The 22,982-nt window shown below is 56.9% G+C and overlaps 2 protein-coding genes across 10 annotated transcripts in view; one reads left to right on the top strand and one right to left on the bottom strand.

The window, feature by feature from the left end:
• ASXL1 (ASXL transcriptional regulator 1) overlaps window positions 1-6,762 on the top strand; it is a 76,490-nt gene extending 69,728 nt beyond the window's left edge. For all 6 annotated transcript variants that reach the window (XM_043602603.1, XM_043602599.1, XM_043602602.1 and 3 more), the window contains 3 exons: window positions 289-394; window positions 677-1,310; window positions 1,838-6,762. In XM_043602603.1, the coding sequence (XP_043458538.1) occupies window positions 289-394; window positions 677-1,310; window positions 1,838-4,756 (3,659 nt within the window). In that variant the 3' untranslated portion in view covers window positions 4,757-6,762. The remainder of the gene's footprint in view (window positions 1-288; window positions 395-676; window positions 1,311-1,837) is intronic.
• A 3,524-nt stretch (window positions 6,763-10,286) lies between these two features.
• The window catches only part of NOL4L (nucleolar protein 4 like), a 127,512-nt gene continuing 114,816 nt past the window's right edge, over window positions 10,287-22,982 (bottom strand). For all 4 annotated transcript variants that reach the window (XM_043602605.1, XM_043602607.1, XM_043602608.1 and 1 more), the window contains 6 exons: window positions 22,654-22,931; window positions 20,447-20,632; window positions 20,174-20,365; window positions 19,770-19,892; window positions 19,264-19,465; window positions 10,287-14,908 (listed from right to left, as the gene is read on the bottom strand). In XM_043602605.1, the coding sequence (XP_043458540.1) occupies window positions 14,688-14,908; window positions 19,264-19,465; window positions 19,770-19,892; window positions 20,174-20,365; window positions 20,447-20,632; window positions 22,654-22,931 (1,202 nt within the window). In that variant the 3' untranslated portion in view covers window positions 10,287-14,687. The remainder of the gene's footprint in view (window positions 14,909-19,263; window positions 19,466-19,769; window positions 19,893-20,173; window positions 20,366-20,446; window positions 20,633-22,653; window positions 22,932-22,982) is intronic.

Raw genomic sequence — 22,982 nt, 5'->3', positions numbered from 1 at the left:
GATCCATGTGTTGCTTTGCTGTTGAATGACTTGATTATCTGTGGGAAGAATAAATTTCCCTAGTAATAGACATGTTAGTTCTGTCATGAGTGAGAGCATGGTGTGGCTCTGGAGGAGACAGAAACCAGCATGAAGAAGATAGGGTTAAAAAAAAGATCTCCACACTGAAACCAAAGTCATGTGTATTTTGAAAAGTCCTGATGTGGTGGAATTGCAGGATTTACCTTTCCATAAGATAGACGTTAATATCCTGAATGCACACACTCAAAAAGCTTTATTTCTCTTTAGGCGAATTCACTCATGAGATGCAAGTCAGGATCCGACAGGAAATGGAGAAGGAAAAGAAAGTGGAACAGTGGAAAGAAAAGTTCTTTGAAGACTACTATGGACAGAAGTAAGGCCCTCGGTGCTGTGAGTCCTGGTCTGGGCTTTGGAGGGCAGAGAAACATACTCTCGAAGTTGTGCATTCCAGTGTGCGGGGTGAGGACAGGTTGACCGCAGTGGCTTGCTAGTCTCACTTAGCTTAATGCCACTCTTGAGAAAGCTGATAATACATTTTTCTACGGTTGGTATTATGGACCATGCACACTGATTTTGTTCTGAGATACCTAACATCTAGAATAAAATAGGCATGTCCTCTCTGCCCCGTAATTGATGGTATGAATTTGGTTTGCAGATTGGGTTTGACCAAAGAAGAGTCATTGCATCAGAACGTGAGCCACGAGGAGGCTGAAATCAAGAGTGACTTGCGTGTCCCAGGAGAATCAGTGCGGCCACAGCGTGGTCCAGCTACCCGGCAGCGAGATGGGCATTTCAAGAAACGCTCTCGGCCGGATCTCCGAACTAGAGCCAGAAGGAATCTTTACAAAAAGCAGGAACCAGAACAAGCAGCGGTTGCTAAAGACACACAGTCTGTGGTACCAGACATCCCCCTCTACAAGGACGGGGAGGCTAAGAGCGACTCAGCAGAGGCAGGAGGCCCCCATCTGCCTGGCATGGCCTCTGCAGCACCTGACCCAGAGAATCCCGAATTCCTGACCCAGCCTGTGGCTTCCCGGACCCAGACCGATCCAGGCGACCTGGCACGTGCTTCCGCGTCTCCAGACAGGATTCCCAGCCTGCCTCAGGAGACTGCGGCTCAGGAGCCCAAGGATCAGAAGAGGAAGTCCTTTGAGCAGGCGGCCTCTGCGTCCTTTCCCGAAAAGAAGCCCCGGCTTGAAGACCGTCAGTCCTTTCGTAACACAATTGAAAGTGTTCACACCGAGAAGCCACAGCCCACCAAAGAGGAGCCCAAAGTCCCGCCCATCCGGGTAGGAGGCTGTTTGGTTCCTGGCTGTCCTGGAGCCAGGATCCCTTTGAGGGCCAGGAGATGTGCAGAGCCCCTTTGTAGAGATGGAAGGCTCTGGGCCGTCGTGTTAATTACATGAGCGTAGAGCCCTCTGCCAGAGAACCATTCTTGAGACTGGTAGTCAGGGGGATAAGCTTCTTTTTCTTCCTCACTTCTTTGTTACTCTGTTGAAGTTATCTCTGGAGGTCAGAATCCTTTGGGGTTTTTAAATCTTGTATTAGGTGGTGGTAGATTCTTTGTGCAGTGACTCACACAGTCCCACCAGAAATTAAATTTAGAAGCATGGCATACAACAGCCCTGGAGCTGAATCTTCTCAGAATGGGGTGGTGTCACGGACAGCCATTTTACCACCATTATTTCATTTGTAAAGAAAATTATTTGATTCTTTAGGCCATGACTCCTAAGCTACTAGAATCCCAGTTTAGCCTTACAGTTGCTAGGTCAGGCCACCCAGTCAATAAAACTGTCTTCCAATTCTTCTCTTGCAGATTCAACTTTCACGTATCAAACCACCCTGGGTGGTTAAAGGTCAGCCCACTTACCAGATATGCCCCCGCATCGTCCCCATCACGGAGTCCTCCTGCCGGGGCTGGACTGGTGCCAGGACCCTCGCAGACATTAAAGCCCGTGCTCTGCAAGTCCGAGGGGCGAGAGGCCACCACTGTCATCGAGAGGCGGCCACCACTGCCATCGGAGGGGGGGGTGGCCCGGGTGGAGGTGGCGGCGGGGCCACCGATGAGGGAGGTGGCAGAGGCGGCGGCAGTGGTGATGGTGGTGAGGCCCGTGGCCACCCTGAGCCCCGTGGAGCCCCGAGCACCCCTGGAGAGTGTGCGGCAGATCTACAGCGAACACAACTACTGCCGCCTTGTTCTCTAAACGGGGAGCATATCCAGGCTGGGTCTGCCGTGTCCAGAGCCAGGAGAGAGGACCCGATCGCTCTCAGAAAGGAGGAGAGCTGCCCGCTACGGAGGCTTCCAGATGTCCTCACAAGTGGTCTGGAAGATGCCTCCCAGCTCCCCATTGCTCCCACCGGGGACCAGCCGTGCCAGGCTCTGCCCGCACTGTCCTCCCGAACCCCAGTACCAGAGAGATTAGTTGAACAACCTGCGTTGCATCTAGATGTTAGAACTGAATGTGAGTCTGGTACCACTTCCCGGGAAAGCGATAATGAGGATCGAGGACCCTCTCTTCTCCGAGAGAATGATCCTGTGCAGTCTCTAGCGGGGGGTGTTGTACTGGAAGGAGGACCTGGCCAGACCCTCGACCATGACAGTGACCCCACCATGAAGCATCCTGTGAATGTGACCCCCACTTCCACCACTGAGTTATCTTTGGCTGGTTGCCTGCAGGACAGACAATGTGATGATGAATTAGGACTTGGTGATTCATGCTCACCCACGAGGGAAAGTGCTACTAGACAAGAAAACCTGACAACTGAGGCCCTCGTCTCTGATGGTGCTGCTCCTTGGGTGCCCGGCCTGTCAATTGATGAGGCGGTCGGACAGCCTGAACCAGACTCCAGAGGACGTGTCCCATCTGCTGAGCCCCAGGCTGTGGAAGAATGGGAGAAAGCTGCCCCCCTCATTCCTGTGTCAGCTGGGGAGTTGACTGAGGAGGGGCTAGTTCCCCCGGAGCACTTCTCTTTGGTCTGGACGGTGCCGTTGCAAGGGTGTGCTGACAGTGCTGGTGGCCACCGCAAACCGGTGGCAGGTGAGAAGTTGAAGATCAACGGAGAGTCTGAAGCACTAAGTCCTCATGGCGAGTCCACAGACACGGCCTCTGACTATGAAGGCCACCTGTCTGAGGACAGCAGCGAGGCCGACCCCAGTGAGGCCACAGTGGTGAAGAGAGCCTTGGTGGCGGACACGGATGAGAAACACGATTGGAACCACTCTGCCTCACTCTCCAAGGTGAATGGTGATCGGAGTCTGGTTATGAGGACAGACAGCATGGCTCCTCCTCAGAGCTGGGTGTCTCGTGTATGTGCAGTTCCCCAAAAGTTTCCAGATTCCCTGCTGCTGGCCAGTACTGAGTACCAGTCAAGGCCCACATTGCTGGGCAGGCCTGGGTCATCCATGGAGGCCACTAACCCGCTCGTGATGCAGTTGCTGCAGGGTCACTTACCCCTAGAGAAGGTTCTTCCTCCAGCCCAAGGCAGTAGCAAACCCGAATCCCCACGACTCCCGCTTATGAAAGAGCAGGGCCACGGCGGCTCCCTGGGAGTGGGATCTTTGCAGGACCCTTTGGTAAACAGCTGTGCAGGTAGCAAGACCAGCCCCCATTCTTTGAGAGCTTCAAAGGAGCTGCTTCTACCTGAGATCCGTGAAGTGAGCACTGGTCTTGCCAGGCTGGAGCCCACCCAGGCTCCTGGAGCTCCCCAGAAGATTGCCAAGACAGCCTCAAGTTTAGACTCCCTGTATCCAGTGACAAAGTTGATGGCTGCCTCTGGGAAAGTGGAAGAAGTGGATTCCAAAGAGCAGTTCTCTCCCGTTAGTGTGGAAGATCGGAAGGAAGCCCGTGACCTGTCCCAGCGCAGTAATTCAAATGCTGCCCCAGGCAGAAGTCCAGGAAATCTCACTACCTCGAGAGTCCCTTGTTTCTCATCTCCAAACGTGATCTCCTTGGATCCCGATCAGACAGGTCAGGCCCTGGGTAATCAGAATGGTGCTGGAGGTCAAGGGAAGAAGCTCTTTGGCCCTAGGAATGAGGCCGCGGCCCTTCAGCGCCCCAGACCCGTGGAGCTGACGCCACTGCCCGCTGATGCCCCTCCTGGGTTTCCCAGTAGGAAGTTGGGGCCAAGCAAAAACTCTGTGTCCGGTGGGGTACAGACTGCCAGGGAAGACTGGGCTCCAAGGCCACCGCCTGCCTCTCTTGGTGGTGTCAAGAACGAGAAGACTTTTGGGGGCGGTCCTCTCAAGGCAAATGCAGAAAACAGAAACGCAGCTGGGCCTGGTCCTCGGGAGCTGGTGGATCACTTGCAAGGGATGCCCTTTGTTCTTGACCTGCCCTTCTGGAAATTACCCCGAGAGCCTGGGAAAGGGCCTGGTCAGCCTCTGGAGCCTTCCTCCATCCCCTCCCAACTCAATATCAAGCAGGCATTTTATGGGAAGCTTTCCAAACTCCAGCTAAGTTCCACCAGCTTTAATTATTCCTCGAGCTCCCCCACCTTTCCCAAAGGCCTTGCTGGAAGTGTGGTGCAGCTGAGCCACAAAGCAAACTTTGGTGCGAGCCACAGTGCATCACTTTCCTTGCAGATGTTCACCGACAGCAGCACGGTGGAAAGCATCTCACTCCAGTGTGCGTGCAGCCTGAAAGCCATGATCATGTGTCAGGGCTGTGGTGCGTTCTGTCACGATGACTGTATTGGACCCTCAAAGCTCTGTGTATTGTGCCTTGTGGTGAGATAATAAATTATGGCCATGGGAAAAGTTGTATAGTTAGTGTGTGTATTTTGATAATGATTGATCTTCCATCTGTGTACAGAACCCCATTGATATAACAGACTCTGTTTCTCTAGGCAAGAGCACTCTTGCCCCTCCCTAAAACTTGTAGTGCTAAGGCCCCTCTGTCGCTTACCAACTCTGCTGGTCTTACTGCAAGGGCTTCCCGCGGGGCAGCTCATTGGGCCGCCCGAGGCCGGCTGGCCAACTCAAGCTCTCGTGCAGACAGAGCCTGGTGTGGCATGGGGAGCTTGCTTGACACCCAGAGGGACTCGAAACTGAAGAAAGAAGGTTGTGTTCTCCATCGAGGGAACTAACCTACCCGAACTGAGTAGAAATGTCAGTCTTCCACTGCCCCCTCCCTGCCGTGTTTCCTTCTGCTTGCTACTCCGGTCCTGGGGGAGTTAGTTGATGGCTGGGGAAGCCAGCACAGGGTTAAAATAACTCCCAGCAGTGCCCACCAGGGGACCCAAGCACCTGCTGACCTCAGGGTCACAGTTCTGGCATTGGCCAGTTGACAGGAGCCGGTTTGACCTTTGGTTCTATTGCTGAAGCAAATTTGGGACTTTCCTGTCTCGGTACAATTCACTGGCCCACAGGAGCTTTTGGAACCTCGAATAGACTCGCTTGGACAACGGGGTCGGGCATAGGGTTGTCTTTCCTCTTAAAATGCCATCTGTAGACCTTGTAAGTCAGATGTCCAGATATTTGGCAGGTGAATTCCTCTGCTTGACACCCTCCCTGTCACTTTGGACTCCGTGGGAGTGGGCATCTCCACGCACCTGTGTATGTGAAAGTCATTTTACATTTCAAAGCAGTGTGTGTTTCTTATTTTTATATTTTTAACTCTTTATCCTTGGATGTATAAAGTGAATTTTTTGGCTTCTGTAAGTATGCTCTATGCACCTCTAATGTTTTATCATGTATTTATATGTTGTACACAGTACTGGCCAATTCTGTAAATGGATGTATTGTACAGAGAACACAAGTGTCTCTCCCTTATTTTCCGTCTTCGGCATCATTGCGTTAAAGTGGTGTACTTCTCTCCACCTGTGTCAGAGCCACTGCGCGCTGTGCTGCCCGACACGAGGGTGGAGTGACTGACTTGTGATCTGCCAGCGTGGCTCGGTCGCCTAGTGGACCTGCTGTAGCCTGCAGAGCCACAGCCAGCCCGCCCGCCCGCGCTCAGCTGAGCAGACGTGTCTCGCCCCTCACGTCTCTTCTCTTCCGACCTCCCACTGGCCGCTCGCTGCCGTACGTGACAAATCACCGCCACGGGCGTTAAGTGCTCTGGAGTCCAGGGTGAGTGCCCTGGGTGGCCCCAGGCAGGCTTTCCAGATCTGGCTCCAGGGTTACCACCTTCAGCAGTAGCTGGGGCCGTGTCCTCCTGGGGCCTGAGGGCTCCGTCTGATGTACTTCTGACAGCAGGTTGCTGAAGAAACAGCCACGCTCGTTGCCTGCCTCTCTCCCAACACATTAACAGCGCAGACGTCTCCATAGTTGTCTTCCCTCACCCTGCTTCCTGCCTTACTTCTTACACCTCGACTTGTGGCAGAGTTCAGAGCCCTCATTTGACTTAGGTCTCCCTATGTGAGTGCTTCTGTGTAAAGTAGAAAATTGGTGTGACTTCAGCAAGTGTCATTTCACCCGAAAGGTCTCCCCCCCACCCCACCCCACCCCACCCGGGTTCATCCACTGTGGCATTTTTGTCATCTGAAGCACGAGTGAGAAGTTGGCAATCATGTGACTTAAATGCAGTATTGGCCAAGTCCCGAGTTGGCAGCTTCAAGAGTCTGTTTACCAAAGACAGGGAGCAGAGGCCCAAGTGTGTTTGATCCTCTTCTTCCTTCTGCTGTGACCTTTGGCGGCCTCTAGGCTACAGGCAGAAACTGGTCTGGTCCATGGGGCTGCCCAGGGACAGCACTGTTCTTGTATGTCTCGTGGTTTTGGAAAAATAAACGTGTACAGCCTGCGCTTGTGGTCTCCGTCCTCTTGTGTGGCCGCCCTGCCGGGCTGGAAAGGAAGGCCAGGAGTGCGAAAGCGGCACCGCAGGAGCGAACGCCGGCTCGCTTCACCTCAGCTCCGGCTCCAGTGCTGATGTCCTCGGGCTGGAAGCTCTTCTGTGAGGTCAGTGCCGAAGGCCCAGACTCGCCGCTTTTGCTGGGTCTTTAGACTCTGGGCGTGACTGCGTTGACTAGAAGCCAAAATCGAACGAGAACAGTGAGGGCGCTCATCCCAGCTGCCCTGCTGAGACACACTCGCCAAAGAGCTTTCTGGTGGCTGGTGGCCTAGGGGGGTGGTGACCAGTTCTGACCTTGAAAGATCTGTAAACACGAGCGCCTCTCTGCATAGCGGGCAGCCAGCAGGTGCTAGTGGCGTGGGCCTGAGGGTGACAGGCTGCAGGACGTCCTAGTCCGTCCCCAGACATATCTGGAGTGCTGACACGCGCGAGTTTGTGCTGCTCAGAAACAACCTTAGTATAGAAACAAGCCAGAAGTAAAAAGACACACGCGGAAGTACAGATTGACTAAAATGTGTATCCGTTAGCTCGTTTCCCGTGAGTTGGTCGAGGTTGGCTTTCCGTGTGGTGGAGTACCTCCTGGGGCAGTTCAGGCTGCAGTTCTGTGCTGCTGCTGTCAATGGAAGGGCAGGTGGAGAAGTGAGGTTGGGTGGCCCTGTAGTGACCGGGTGGCCTCCTAGTGGCGATGATGTGTGTGTACTTGTGCTGTTGGGGCACGGCACCCGTTGGCTCGCCTAAAGGCCGCAGGACCTTAGAATGCTTTAGAAAGCAGGCCTGGGACCTGACCTTGTGATCGCGTCTTGAGTGTCGTGAAGGAGGCAGCCGAGGACGGTGGGTTCAGCACACGAGCCCTGTTCCCCCTACTGGCTGTGCGGTGTCCGTGTCCGTCTCCGCCCGCGGGACGGTGATTTCTTCTTTGTAAAGTCGTTAGTGCCTGGCACGCGGGGAGTACTCCGGACTTTTAGCTTGCACCCGGCAGGACAGTGGCGGCCTGACCTTGGAGTAGAGGTCTGTGTGATGCCTGCCACCTGCCCGATCCTTGCCCCAGAGGGGGACTGTGGAGAGGCGGGCCTTGGGCGCCGAGGGGTGGGGTGGCGGCCTCTCACCGGACATGTGGCTTCTGGCCTCACGCTCAGACTGTAGTTGCTGAGTGCACAGCCCTAAGTTCAGAGACTGGGTGTCTGGCAGAGGAGACTGTTGGTACTCATGATCTGAAGGACGAGGAAACCTAACGTTTCAGGATACGGAGAGACGATTATTGTACTGGCCTGGTGAGTATCGTGACTGTTTTATGTCCATCCTGCTCTAAAGGAAGTCAGAAGCTGCTCGAGAGAGGGATGGGGAGTATGTGTGTGCTTCATAGAGTAGCCTGCCTAAAATCAAGGGCCCCGGGGACCAGAGCATCTGCCTGCTTGCCTCCTGAGAGGAGGTGGCACAGGCTGTGTTGCCCTTGTGTGTGGGCACCGTTTAAACTGATGGGGAGAGTGGGCTTTGTGACCCTGGAGACTAATACTTGAAACCAAATGTTGACGGTGACCATACTTCCTCCTGTCTCCGTGCATCAGTTTGAAGGCCTGGACTAACTACTGAAGGTGCAGGCAGAAGCTCTAGAGGGAAAATAAGAGCGACTAAAAGAGCTGTCTGGGCAGTGGCTTTTAACCTGGCTGGGGACACAGACCCCTCAGAGAGCCCGACGGAGGCTCCAGACACCCTCCCCCAGGAAGCCACATCCACACCAACTTGTGTGAAGTATGTCATAGGGCCCATCGGCTCCTCAGGCAGCTGGGGACCCCTCATTTAGGAGCCCCTTGACTGCCGGGAACCCGAATAAAATCTGGGTTGATACAAAAGATCAGGGAGGGGAGAGAGGACTTTGCAAAGGATTCTTGGGTTTCTTGTAAACTGGGCTTCCCCGGTGCATCATAGTTACTTTTAAAATGCACTTCTGTGCCTGTTCTCCCCTTTGCTCCCCTTCCCTGAGTAAAGGGAGGGTTGCTTGTTCTGTCATTGAGTAAATTTTAATTCACTGTTCTGTGGGGGCATTTCCTATTTGACGTTGTCCTGTACGCTGTTAACAACAGTGGTCCTGGGGCCCCAATTAAAGAAGCCAGGCTGGGATCAAGCAACGCTTCTCCGTCCTTGAGTGACGATGTCTCCTCGATCTCCGTGCCGCCGTCCTGTGGAGCTGTGTGGCACTTCATCCGGAGGTAAGCGCTTTCCTGGTCTGCGTGCGTGGTCTGCGTGCAGTGGGCCTGGGCCCAGGGTATGCCATCCCAGGTTGTGGGGGTTTCGGGTCCCTTGGTGATTCTCAGCAGTGGTAGTTTTGGTAGGACAGGGGTTTTCATGGTATCACTGAGGCATTGCCGCCGTTGGTCCCTTCGTTGTGTGAAGAGGGGCACCTAGCTGCTGTCTTTGGCTTTCACCGTCCCTGCCGTCCTTGTGAACAATCGCCCTTATGAACAGACGGGGTTCCCTGGGTGCAGTGTCTTTCAACTATTGCCCCCTCTCTTTTCATCTTTTTTTTTTTTTTTTTTGAGAGAGAGAGAGAGAGAGAGCACAAGTGGGGGAAGGGCAGAGGGAGAGAGAGAACCTTACGCAGGCTCCACATTCGGCACAGAGCCCGACATGGGGCTTGATCTCACAACCGTGAGCTCGTGACCTGAGGTGAAATCCAGGGTTGGATGCTTAATCGACTGAGCCACCCAGGTGCCCCCCCCCTTTTTAATGTATTTTATATATTTGGGTTTTATACAGATTCAGCTTTCAAGATTCTTCTACCATTACAAAATATAAATGTTTTAAAAACTGTCACGTGTGTCTGTGTCTGTACGTACACACACACACATTATAACAGTAAAACTGACACTTAACGCTTGTAATTCAGAATTTTTTTAAGAACTCATGACAGGTTAGCCCCAAGCCATATTCCTGCAAGTTTTCCTCCAGGGTTAGCCTAAATGATCTATGTAGGATGAAAAAAAAGACTGCGCACAGGTAAACTGCCCTTTTCCCTTAAGGTGGGATTGGGAGTTTGGGGTCGAGTCAGACGTCAAGTGCAGAAGGTTCAGGATCAGGGATGGTGTTTCCTCAGTTTTCCAAGCCAGCACTTAGCGGGGCCAATCCGTGTGAGTTTGGTCTCGGCCGGCGAAGAGCTGCGTGCTGGGGCTAGGGCAGAGGCCGCATGTGAGGGACCTTGCTGGGTGACTGGTGTGCACCCCCGGGAAGGTGCCTCCCGCACCTGACACCTCATGAGTACCAGTAAGGTTCGTTTCCTTCTCTTTCTGACGGGCTAGCTGTTGAAATGACAGGATTATTTGTTCGAGAACAGTTGACTGAGGGCCTGCAGTGGTGGGCTAGGGCGTGGGCCGGGAAAAGGTGGTCTCCTAGCAGAAGGGCATGTCTGTCGGTGCCGAACTAGATTTGCGGGAGAGAGTCGGCTGGCAGGGCTGTTGAGAGGACACGGTGGGAATGAAGCGCCTGATTTGTTATTCAGTGTTTATTAAGTAGATTCAGTCTTATATATGATATACAGATTCAAAGGAAAAGGGATTCCACATACTTATGAAATCAGTGCATTTAGCAAGTAATACCATGGAGATAACAGCTCGATTAACAGCTCATTGGTCTTTTGTTAAGTGAGGGAGAGGGACTTGGCCTGTGCTAGTCATTCCACAAACAAAACAGAACTTAGTTGCATCACATAAAGAAGACACAGTCTAAGAATTAAAATATTAAGCCACATTTACTGGAAAAAACTCACTATATAGAACACAAATAATTTTTATAGAGCGTTGAGGAGGAAGTCCTCACCTGCTTAGAAGAGCCACGTTAAGTTGCATAGGTGCATATCTGTAAAAATATAATTTAGAGGTGTAGCCATTGATTTAGTAGTAAAGAGTCACCTTTAAAAGTTGGTGCCGCCCGCTGTTTGTCTCAAGTGCCATATGCTTACCGTCTGGAGCCCCCTGCCCCTCCTCAGAGGGTGATGCCTCGCGAACAAGCTGCCTCCAGGGGAACCCTGAAGAAATGTTTGTACCATCTGCACTGGCAAGTCCTAAAACCTCATCTCGGATGGGGAACTTGCGCTCTTCCGAAACATGTCTAAATTATGCCAGAGGATTGACAGCCTCTTGGGTCGTCCCTGAATCCTGGGCGGCTTGACCCTGAAGGTCACAAGGGTCATCTTGACCTCCCCGCTTCCCGGGCTGCTGGAAGAACTACACCGGCCCACAGCCCTGCAGTCAAGTCCTGCTCGCGCTCTCCGAGAGGCCACGCAGGTGCCCCTGCCGGCAGCCCCTGGGAAGTGTCTGCTCTGACCCCTGCTCCTCAATGGACCACGTGACAGAGGCCTGTGGGCCATCTGACGCACGGAGATTTTTCTGAGCTTAGAAAAGTATTTTTCAGCAAATCTGAGTTCTATGTGGCGTAGGGTTTTTGCTTTTGTTTTTAGGTGGAAACACAGGTAAAAAGTGAGAGGTTTTTGTGGCTTTGCTAAGCAGATGAGCTTAGTGAGGTGCCCCTTCCTCCTCAAGAGCGAGTCTTGCGGAACACACAGGGACGGGGGCATCTGTACATGTAAACAGTACACTTTCACTGAGTCCAAAATTAGGAGCAAAAATACAAAGGTTCACATTGGTCTTAGGTAGATACAGGCGAAAAAGGATTGAGCTGTTTAGCTCAGAAACAACAAAAACAAAGTTTCTAAAGCACCACTAAATTATATAAAAATCAGACCATGGACGGATTGAAACTGGTATTCTGGTGAAATACTTTACTATCTTGTAAAAAGTTTTACAAAAAATTACAAATTAAAAGTATCAACCCTCTGAGTTCAAAGCAGCATTTTGAAAATGAACTGGTAGTTAATCCTGTAACCACCCCTGGAGTCGTAAGTGGCCCTTGGGAATAGGGATGGCCGGGTTCCACCTGTTTGAAATCCTTGAAAACCCTGCTCACCCCCTTCGGTCCCTCTCCCCCTCAACACTGCCCTTGGGTATAAACTGTCCTGGAGGTGATGGTAAAATGAATTTCAGATGGGTCACACCATTACTGGTCGTCTAGTTATCCACCACTAAGACCAAATTCCCATTTCTCCTGATTCTACTCTTCTGCTGGGATTAGCCCCCTGCAAAGACTCAGGAATTGGTGTATTCTAACTCTTGAGTTACCTTCTGGCTTAGGATCCCCCATGATGAATCTGCGGCCCCGAGGCCCTCCTTCAGAATTTCAAATGGCTGCGGGGCAGGGCCTTGGAAGCTCCCTTTAGGAGAAGGCAGTCCCTGGGGTGAGGGTGAGGGTGCGGGGGGGCGGGTGGGACGGCAGGGACGGCAGTGAGCTAGGTCCAGCCGAACCAGCTCTTTGGTGCCCTCCAAGTCAGGAGTGGGGAGGGGTTGAAGCTGCATCTTTGAAAAACAAACGCAAAACAGAACAAGGTCCCTGACTGAACTAGCTAATGGAGTCCTGTTTCCACACAGTGACTTGCTCCTGATTTTGCCATGACCAGGGCTTCAGGCATAGCTTCACAGAGGGGCCCACCCAAGCGGTGGGGTCACCGCGACAGAATCCACTGTCCCGGAGGGGCCGCGGGGAGCCCCGGCGGGCCTTCACCACGAGCACCCGGGGCCTTCCTCTCACACGAGTGTGCCTGCGCTCTTGCCCAGTGCTAAGGCAGGCCGAGGTGGCCGGCTGAGGAGAGCCAACTTCCAACTGGAGCTTATGCTGATCTTTAGCTCTAATCCCTTGCGTGTGGGTGGCGGCCGCAGCCCCTCCCAGCCTGCCTCTCTCCTGTCTGTGAGAGAAGCGCTCGCACGGTGCCTGGCTTGGGTCCTGCCTCCGGGAGGGGAAATGACACGCAGTTGGTATCAAGAATTCTAAGGCGGCGATTGTCTCTGCCAGTTTTCAACTTTAGGATTTTCGCAAATTGCCTGGGGGAACGTTTTGCAAAAGACCTGCTGATTACTTTGTAGTATTGTTTGTTCACAAAAATAAATATTTACACAAATTGAACCGGGAGTAGCACTGAGCAGGTGGGGCTGGACATGTGGGTGGCCGGGTTGGGGGACAGGCCTCGGGCACTGGAGCTTGTGCTGTGCTAAGGGGGAGTCTCGGGTGTCCTGGCCCTGACCGGAGGCCGGGGGATGGGTCCGATGGAAGGCAGAGGTGCTGTGGCTGGGTAGGGCGTTGGAGGCCACTTGAGAGAGAAAAGACCACCCTGAACTGCTGGGGGCTGGAAGTAAGCAAGGGGCGGGGCGCGGGGCACCCTACCTTTCAGGGTTCCGGATCCAGGGCCCGCAGCTCGGGCCTGGATCCGAGGCGGGTTGGGGCCTCCACGCTGGAGCCCCTCCCTGGCGCTCCTGAGGGTGGTCTGCCGCTGGTGCCAGGAGGCGGTTGGCTGCAGAAAGCTGGTTTGGGAAGGGGCGCCTGCTCTGGGGTCGAGTGGCTCTCTGTGGCCGTCCTAGGGTCCACGCAGCCCTGGCTCCCCTGGGGCCTCTCTGCTCTGAGGGAGGAAAGGCAACAGAGGGCTTCTGCCGGCTCTGGGCAGGGGCAAGCAGCGGAGAGCTGCTGTCATGGCTACGGAGTGTTGCATGGAGAGGCCCCTTGGGCCTTCTGAGGTCTGGGTGAATCCCTGGTTTTAGCAGCACTGGTAGGTATTGCACTGAGCAAGAAGAAGTGCCTATCGGGGAGGAAGGAAACCGGGCCAGCCTTTTCTTTTTGTCCTTTTTCACACTCCAGGGATTACAGGTTTCTTCTAGGACTGGCCCCTTGACGAGAAGGGTGTGTCCTAGGTGAACCCAAGTGGCTTCTCCACTTCTGATGGTTCCTTTACTCCAACCACGGGGATGGAGGATGGGAGCTGCCAAGTCCAACCAGGGGCTCGCAGCTGCTTTTTCCTGTTTGGTGGCTACCTGACAGCTGAGGGCTCACCCTGAAGAAACAGGCCCTTCCTGGCAGGTGTCTGAGGGCTCTGGGCCTGTGTGGAGAAGTGTTCAGACCTGGCTCCCTGGGGGCAGGTGCCCGCGAGCTGCTGCTCATGAGGGTCCAAGCCCTCTCTGGGCTCTAGCTCCTGGCCACCCCTCTGGACTTACCTCCCAGGCGGACACATGGTGTGGGGGAGTTGGGCGATAGATAGCCATTCAGAACAGGCTCAGGGCACATCCTGGAAAAAGCCCACGCTGGAGTGTGAGGTAGAACACAGGTGACCGTGTGACGGGGGCTTCTGTGGGGTGGGGGTGGGGGAGCCATTTTTGCCTTTGCTTTGCATTGGGTGTGGGCGAGGTCCTCCGGCTTGGCTGTGCCGGGTGCTCAAGGGGACAGCCAGCCCGGCACCTGCCCCACCTCACCCCGCCCTGCTGTCCCCCAGCCCGCGCCAGTGTAGTGATATGGAATGTTAGGTCACAGGGATACATCCTTCTGATCAGACAGACACAGACTGGCAATCTGTACAAACACAAAAGAATCCATTTTCAGAAAAATAAATTACTAAGGGGGGAGGAAGAAAGGGTCCACTTTGTTTTTCTCAATAAATATGCAATTCTGCTCACCTAAGACTTGAAAGGTAATTATCTGGGGGTGGGATTCTAACATCAGGGTCCACGAAGATGATTCTAAATAGAGCTGCGTCCCCAGCGCCTCGTCAGGGGAGCCCCAGCCCTTCCAAAGCTGCCCCATGGCCTCTTCCAAGCAGGTCAGAGCACCCGTGTGGTGAGATTCCAAAAAAAAGTGTCCTTGTGCCCAAAGTCGCAGGTGCTTGGCGTGTGGCTAGAAACCGCTCTTTTGGATCCCACCTCTTTCAAAAACCAAAATGTACCAAGTGGTGAGGCAGGAGGCCGGGCCGGGCCGTCCTCCTTCCCTAGGGTAGTGCGCTTCAGGTGCCGCGGGTCAGTTCTGCTGTAAAATGAGGTTTTCCAGTTCGTCCGCGGAGCGCAGCAGGAAGGCCGCGGACTCTCGGTAGCCGGCGATGAGCTGCCGCACAGCGCTGATCTCCGTGGGGCTGAGCTGGGCGGTGGGCATGGTCCTGCTGGTGCTGTTGCTGGAGGGCGTGGGTGTGGGCGTGCTGGAGGCGTTGGCGGCCCCGCCTTTCATGCTGAGGTCGGTGGGCCCTGCAGAGGGGAGAGTGTGGGTGAGGAGTGGAGGGGACACCTCCCATGGCACCGGAGGCCATCACTCTGTGTTGTCTTGGGGGCTTGCTGTGACTCAGGCACTTGGGCCTCTTGACGGGTGTATGCCAGTGCCCGGAATGGGGCCTGGTGCCAGCAGACGAAACGTGGGCTTCTCTGTTAACCCTCAGGGCGATCCTCAAGGAAGGGGAGCTCGTCGGTGACGTGTGGGGGGGGGGGGGAAGCAGAGACGTGGAGGTCGAGGTTTGCCAGAGATCACATGGTGAATGTGGGCCCTCGGCTCTGCCTTTAGGGCAGGGTGGGACGTGGTGGGGGCACGGGCTTTACATCAGCCTGCGTGGGGCTCTGACCCTCGCTCCCCGGCCCCGGGCTCCCACCTGCACGGCTCTCTGGGGACCCTCAGGCGGACAGCACTCCTCTACTGTGCACATATCCCAGCTCTGGCAGCCGGGTGAGGGGGAGGCCTCAAGGCAAAGAACTGCCCTGCCTCTCTGCACTGTGGTGAAGCAGAGCTGCCCCTGGGAGAACGGCGGTGGGCTATCAGCGTCTGCATGCGCCGGAGAGGTGTGCTGTTCCTCCCCGCACCGGGAGGCTGTCCGGGAGAGGGTAGTAAGCACCTTGCAGCAGGCACCCGACACCCTGAGAGGCACGGGTGTGTGGAAAGCCCTGGAGTCCAGAGTGGAGCCGTGCGGGTGCTCAGACCGGGGTGGGACTTCTGTCCAGGTGGAGAAGGCCGGGTGCCCTGCTTGGCTGTGGGAGAGGTTGAGGCCAGCCCGGGCAGATGGTGACGGTGCCTTGCGGGGGCAGGGTGCCTGGCACGGAGTGTCATGTGGAGGAAGGTGCTGTGGGTGCTAAGCCTGTTTCCGAGGAGCCGCAGAATCCCCCTTCCTCTGAGGAGGTGTTCTGTGCCTGAGCAGGGGGAAAGTCCACACTGTGGGGCAGGTGTGCGAGGGTCGGAGTGGTCGGGACAGGACCTAGGGGTGCTATCTGGAGAAGGCCCCTTCACCCTCCAAACAGTGGCGGCAAAAAAGGTTTGCCGAAACAGACGGGAGGTTTTCTGAAACAGACGGGAGGATGTGAGGCAGGGGCCACCAGGCCCTGTCTCCTCTCTGCCTTTCCCAGGCCACTCCACGGGTGCCTGAATGCAAGGCCTGCTCTGCCACTCTGCAGGCAACTCAACGTCCCTGAGCCTCGGAACAGGAGGAGGCTGCTGGGAGGCTGAGCCCTGCCTGGGAAACACTCCGCGTGGCCGTGAGCTGCCAGGCCCACTGGGAAAGGGCTTCCAGACAGGTTGGGGGGGGGGGGGGCAGCTTTCTGAACGGGCTCCCAGGAGATGTGGAGGCTCCTGGGAGTTGAAAAGCATTCTTGAGAGGTGTTGAGCGAGGAGGAGGAGGAGGAGGAGCATACCTGGAGCCTCCTCGGGGGGCCGTCTCCCTGCTCCTGCCTACCCACCCTCCATCCCGGGTGGTCTCACCCTGGCAGGTAGGCGTGTGAGGCTGTCCTTGGCTATCAGCCATTTCCCCACTACCCCGTGGGTTCTGACGGCCAGCTTCACTCATTACTGCATCTGCAGTGGCACTTTTTATGCTGCTGCAGAGAGAGATGGGACAAGCTCCAGTCTATGGAGACGTCGTGCCTGGAAGTGACCTGCTGGTTGACACTGGAAGTGGGACCTGCTGCTAAAGGAAGCTGGTGCAACCCGAGGCGGGGGGTGGGGGGCACCTGTCCCACGGGCTGCTTCCTCTTTGACCGGAGCACGTGGACATCAAGAAGCAGGTCCTTGGAACTGGCTTGCTAAGGACCGTCCTTGGAATTGAGAGTCAAGGGAGCAGCTAAGTCTGTTCAAATGAAATGCAGGAGGAAGAAGCAGGGCTGTGACTTGCTGGAAACAGCAGCCAAGCAGGTGGTGGCCTCCCCTGTTGTTGGCCAGAGGGCTGCAGGGGACAGGTAGGGGGCAGGGGTGCCTCCGCAGACTCCTGGAAGCTGCAGGGCTGCCTCCGGGCTAGGGGAGGGTTGGTTTCCCCTGGAGCGGCTCCCAGTCTCTCTCAGACAATGAAGGCGAGAGCCGCCTGCCACAGTTGGTGTGACCGGGCCCTGGGGTTCCTCTCTCTCCCCTTGCCGAGCCTTGTCCTCTTGTCTCTCTTGGACAGTAGCTAGAGCCCAGAGAGGAGAATGTCCCTATTTCCTGCAGCCAGTCTGCTCTGGAGCCATCCTCCCGCAGGCGCTAGTGCTGACACTCAGGTGTGGTTGCTGGAGGGGCAGGAGTGGGCATGAGACGCCCAGCACCCCAGGAGAGGGGGCCAAGCGGATGTTATCTAAGCTCATTTGCATCTCCCAATGACAACCTGATGAGCAACGTGTGGAGTTCCGAGCGGCTAACACATCGCCCTGCCAAGACACTGGTCTGACTGAAGGGTCCCTTGCAGGGCTGGCTGCTGCCGGGGAGGGCGGGAGGGCTGGGGCGGCTGCTTGTGGACAGCTGCTGGACTCCAACCCAGTGCTTGCAGGGCATGTGCTGCCCCAGGCCGGGAGGTAAAAGAGCAGAGCTCTGCTACAGTGACCTCGCCACCCACCTCTAAGGAAGGAGGGTGCATACGGAAGGGAACGGAGGCCCCGGGAAGCACAAAGGGCAGAGCCAGTTGCCTCCCTGGCAGGTGTGAATAGGGCGCAGAGGGGAGCAGGCCCAGTGCCCTCCCTGGCAGCTGCAGCCCGGAGACGGGTCACGCTGCATGGACCAGGTCGGGGCTTGTCACCATTGCCTGCTGCCTGGAAAGGACTGGGCCTCACGCTCCTCATGTATATCTAGGGGGTCCTAACTTCTCTGCCCTGGGGCCTGTCTTCAGATACTCTAATAGGGTCCCTGCTCAGAGGTCAGATGGCTCTTCTTCCTGGAAGAAAAGCCACCCTTCTGGGACAGTGGTCCCACCTCTCACTGGGGCTGGCCACTCCGGCTTCAGCTTCAGGGATTAAGGCCAGGCAGCGTCTTATTTTAGGTTAAGAGGCATTAGGAAGGGATGAGAAGTTAAGCCCAGGCAGGAATCTTCCGGGGACCTGCACACACTTCCTGGTGGTGGGGGGCAAGGTGAGCGGAGGGGGCTTGGGCTTCCTGCCGTGAGCATGGGCCAGCCCCTCCCTTGCTGCCCGGGGAACGTTGAGGGGTCTCCTGAAGCCAAGGACAAGGGCTTGAGAGCAACTCTCAGGCATGTTCAGCCAAGACCTAGAACCAAAGTTCCCTGGCCTATGGGCAGTACTTTCCTCCAACCTACTCCTCAAGCAACTTGGGGTCACCCTCAGTTCTCCTCCTCCCCCCTCTGGCTTTGAAGGACCCTCACTGCACACAGCCGCTGCCTCCTGCCCTTCTGATTCAGATCTCACCACGAAGACAGAGCAGAGTTCACAGCCCTGCTTTGCTTAAGACCTATCAGTGGCTTCCACCGCATACACAACCAATTCCAAGCACCCAGCCCTGAGGTCACCGCCCCCCCAACCTACTCCCCTCTCGTTCCCCGAGGCCACCAGGCTGCTCTCCACCAGCCAAGTCTGCTCTTCCCCTGCTGCTCCCACCCCGGCTTCAAGTGGGGCCCAGCGTGAATGGGCCTCAGGTCCCCACGCTAGTTCCCACTCAGGGTGATGCTTAACTCCACAGGGAGGTCTGCGTCTTCTCAGGGACCATTTCTCCGATACTGGGCTATGTCCTGTCTGCATCAGAGGCCCCTGGGAAGTACTGCAGGGGCACCAAGGGAATCACCAGCTTAAGGGGTTGGAGTTGGGGGAACAGTTAACTGTCACCCCAGGTGACCTAGATGGGGCTCTTAGATGGGGCAAGGGCTGAGGCCTGGGGAAGGCGAGGACCTGCCCAGAGCCACTAGACAGGCCCCTCCGCAGGCCACAGCTGCTGAACTGAGCCGTGCCCGGGCCTGATGCTGGCTCTGCTACCAACTCCGAGTGACCTGGCCCAGTGGCCACCTCGCCAAGCTCTGGTCACTGGGGGTAAAGCAGGTGTGTGGAGAGGATTCAACTCAGAGCAGGACCTTGGCTGCAACTCAGTGCTTGCAATGGCCTGCGAGGAGCCGGAGCTGGGAGAGGCCCAGCAGCGCATCCAGTCAAGCGCTGGGGCAGCCTCCTCGGAGGCGAGAAAGGACTGGTATGCTCTGTTTTAACCAGCTGAGGTTTCCTCACCGTCCAACCTGAGGACTGGCCAAGACTCTGAAATGGGGCAGGTGTCTGTGCCACGCGGCCTCTGCCTCCCCACCTGCCCTGCCCCCTTCTCCAGGCTGCGATACACACAGACCTGGGTTCTGGTCAGGGAGCCAGAGAGCCCGGGTCCCCCCACTCACCGTTACTGTGATTTCCTGTTTGGAGGGAGGCGGGGGGCTGCAGGTTGCTGCCCAAGGCCCCGTAACCGCGGTAACTGTAGTTGAGGCCGCCGTTGACATACACGGGGTCCTGGGAGTAGGAGGAGGCTGGCAGTGAGTAGGTGGAGTGGGTGATGGCTGCAGAGTCCCGGGAGTGCTGCTTGTCCAGGGCAATGGGCTCATCCTGCAGAGTGGGAACCGAAGGGTGCTTTGAGCTACGGGCCTCTGCTCATCTCTCTGGGGGGCAGATTCGATCCGTTCCTGCCTGGCTCAAAAACCCTCTCAGAGGCCGGGCTCCCGAGGTCTGTGAGGCCTGTGTGACCGGGCCCTCTGACTTTCCCCATCTGCCCCACTGCAGCTCCGTCTGGGTCCCAGGACAGCCTTTTCCTCTCTCCCTGTCCCCAGCTGTCTCCAGCATGACTGACGGTCACCCTCTCACCCCTGCCACGCCAGGAACAACGCCCGGGCAGCTGTGGGTAAGCAGGTACCTGGGAGGACTGGTAGATCTCCAGGCGCATCCTTTTGGCTGCTTTTCTTGTCTCGCTCTCGCAGGCTGCCGCCAGGATGTTTTCTGCCATGGCTGAGGTCAGGTGGGGAGGTGTGGGTCTCGTCTGCAGGCAGAACGGGGATGGGGCCGGTGCTGGGGCTTACCGAGACCCTGCCCTGGAGGTGGCTGGGACAGGGCTGGCGTGTGTGCTCCAGGACCGTGATCTATGGAACCGCGTAATCTTTCTGGGCCTCAGCTTCCCTCCTCTGAGAATCAGGGATCGTGGTTCCTGCTCCCAGGGGCATTGGGAGGGTCAAGGGGAAGTGTCTGGCCAGGGGGGCCACCCAGGAGTCCCCGGGGGGGGTGGCGCAGAGGGAGCAGGTGGACCGGGGACGAGGGGCTCACCATCTCCATGCCGTTCTTCTTCATGCGCCGGCAGGACTTGAGGTATGTGCGGATGCGCTTGCGGGCCCGCTCCTGGAACTCGGGAAACTGCCGGCTGCAGGACTCGATGATGGCCTGGATCTTCTCCTTGGGCTGCTTGGAGATGGGCACCATGCGGTCCAGGTTCTCGTCCACAAAGAGACGCACAAACATCTGTGGGAGACACCGGCTGTAGGAAGGGCCGCCGCGGCTGTGGCCCCGGCCCCCACCCCGCCCATCCCTCACGGCGCTCACATTGAAGGCCTTGAGGCGCTCAGGGTCCATGCCCTCAGAGTCGTTCATCTTATCGTTGTCCTCGTGGTCATCGTGGTCGTCATCGTCGTCATCTGCTGTGGGGGCCCGGCCCACCGTCAGGTCCTCAGGGCAGCCACTGACCTCGGTCTTGATGGAATCGTAGCTCCCGGAGCTGTAAGGGGGCGACTGAGAGAGGGCAGGGGCCGGAGGGTCAGACCAGGCCCGCTCGTGGTCTCCGACAGCCACGGAGAGCTCGGGCACCGGGATGGTGAGCGCACCTAACCGCCACGCTAGCCACAGTTTCGAGGTCCTGTGTCACTTCCCCTCTCCACTCCCTTCCTCCGCGAATGGAGATGCCCGGGGGCAGCAGCAGGCAGGGCAGCAAAAGGTCTGGGCCCATGTGAGTGCTCTACTCGGCGGCAGTGCCCACAGCACGACCCGCCGCATCGTGTGAGGGACGGGCACTCGTGGGAAGGGTTCCCAGCCTCTTCTGCTTCTGCCGACTGGCTCTGGTTTTGGGGTTTTCCTCCCCGATCCCCAAGGAGCCGCAGCCCAAGCCGGCAACCGAGCTGTCACACAGGCAGCGAGTAAGCGCCGTCTGTCAGGGAGGAGGAACAGACGGGCTGGGAGAGGGAACCAGCCAAGGCGACAGGTCCATCAGGCAAAGCGCATTCCCGAAACTCCTGGGCTGGGGTTCCCCTGTCTGCTGCCACTCCTGGGGAGACACCGTGAGCCCCATCACGGAGAGGGGGTGTGTGTAGAAAGGGGGAGTGGGAACCAGGCCCAGCTCCCCAGGCAGTCACCGTGTCGTTCAGCAGAGGAGGGACCCAGCTGCCTACTCCCACCCCGTGAACACCTCAGAGAATAAGCCTCTTTTTGCGGGGATCACAGCTCTCGCTGAAGAACAAACGGATAAAGATGGATATGACCGGCGCCCGGTCCTGCATCGGCTGCGGCCACCAGGACTCTCTGTGACCATCCCACGGGAGATGTGACCCACCTCCCAGGGCCCCCGGCCTGGTGCCCAACTCTTGATCCACACACAGACTTTAACGGGCAGAGACACCTAGGTCCTCCGGCCGGGTCACGACAGACTCGCAGTGGAGAGTCGAAAGACCTTCCAGGCCCTGGGCCAGTCCCATTGCCAAGCTGCTCCTCGGCCAAGTCCTCTGCCAGGGCCAGGGGAGACAGAAACCACGAGACACAAGCTCCTGGTGGCACGGGTGCTCCCATCTCACTTCCTTGGCCCACACACGTGGCCTGAGCTCACGGCGGCAAACTCCCCCTCCGCAGCTCTTTGCTCAGTGCAGGTGGCAGCTATGTCTGACCTCCGTGGCCTGAGCTCAGGCACACAGTGACAACCGAACACCTGCTCATCTGTACAGAACCTTCCCGTGAGACAGGCCATCAGAGGCAAGCACTGGCACCTGCCCTACGCCCTCTGCAGAAGAGAAAGGCCCAGGGAGGGGAGGGAAGCTGTGTAGGGGTACCCGGCTGGAGCGGAAGGGCGTAGGGCTCTGATGAGTCACCTCTGGCCCTCATCAGAGGGCCAGGAGAAAACGCTCCTGCACAGAGAGAGTTCAAGTGCCCAGTGACGCACCGCACCACTGCAGGAGACCCCCGTGGCCCAGAGGCAGCAGGCGCAAGCGGAGGGGGGTGGGGCAGAAAGCAGGAGGGAGTTCCCGGTGGTGGGGGCACCTGTACTGGCCAGCCTTCCCTGGTGGCCATCCCCCGCCTCCCATCAGCGTGGCCTACTGAGTTTCAAACATTCACATCCCTGGGGCTTCAGAGGCCTCATACTTTTTCCGCACCATCTGTAAAATGGGGACAGGCGTGCAGAGTAGCCGAGAAAGATGGGGACTTGGTGCCGAAAACGGCCACTTGCTGCTGTAATTTGCAGCAGACTCTGTGCTGGGGGTTGAGGGAAATAGGCCACACATCACCCGCTACCTTCATTAAGGTGGGGCCCACCCCTCTTTACAGATGGTGACACAGGCTCAGAGGAAGAAGGAAGGCCTTGCTTGAGGTCACACACTGTGTGATTTCTTATTCCAGAGCCTTCCCAGGAAGATGACAGCAGCCACAGCCTCCTCCCTGACTTGATGTCACAACTCTGGGGACACACAATGTCATTTCAGCTTCGTGCAGCCCTGATGTGTACAGGAAGCAGGGGCTCACATCTCAGGCGGGCCCACAGCCCCACACACCTCAGGGGTGGTCTTCACCCCGTACTTGACGCGGCTCCGCAGTCCATCGGTGCCACAGCCGTCCGAGGGGTAGGATGGTGTGCCGAGTGCTGCGCCCGGCGGGAGCTTGTCACACAGGTTGATGGGCTGATCTTCGGAGGTGGCGGTGAAGTCCATGGGGGCCACGGCGCCGTTGCCATTCATCTCGGGGAAGGCGGGGTCGCCCTGCGTGCTGCTGGACGTGGATGGGTTCAGGGTGGAGGAGCCATTGCCGCTGCCACTCTCAGAGGAGGAGTCATCTGGAACAAGAGGCCTGGGTGTGAGGCTCCACCTCAGCCCCTCCTGCCCCC

The sequence above is a fragment of the Prionailurus bengalensis genome, chromosome A3, assembly GCF_016509475.1.
Source record: "Prionailurus bengalensis isolate Pbe53 chromosome A3, Fcat_Pben_1.1_paternal_pri, whole genome shotgun sequence".
Taxonomy (NCBI): Eukaryota; Metazoa; Chordata; class Mammalia; order Carnivora; family Felidae; genus Prionailurus; species Prionailurus bengalensis.
This window is presented reverse-complemented; position numbering and strand designations above follow the sequence as displayed.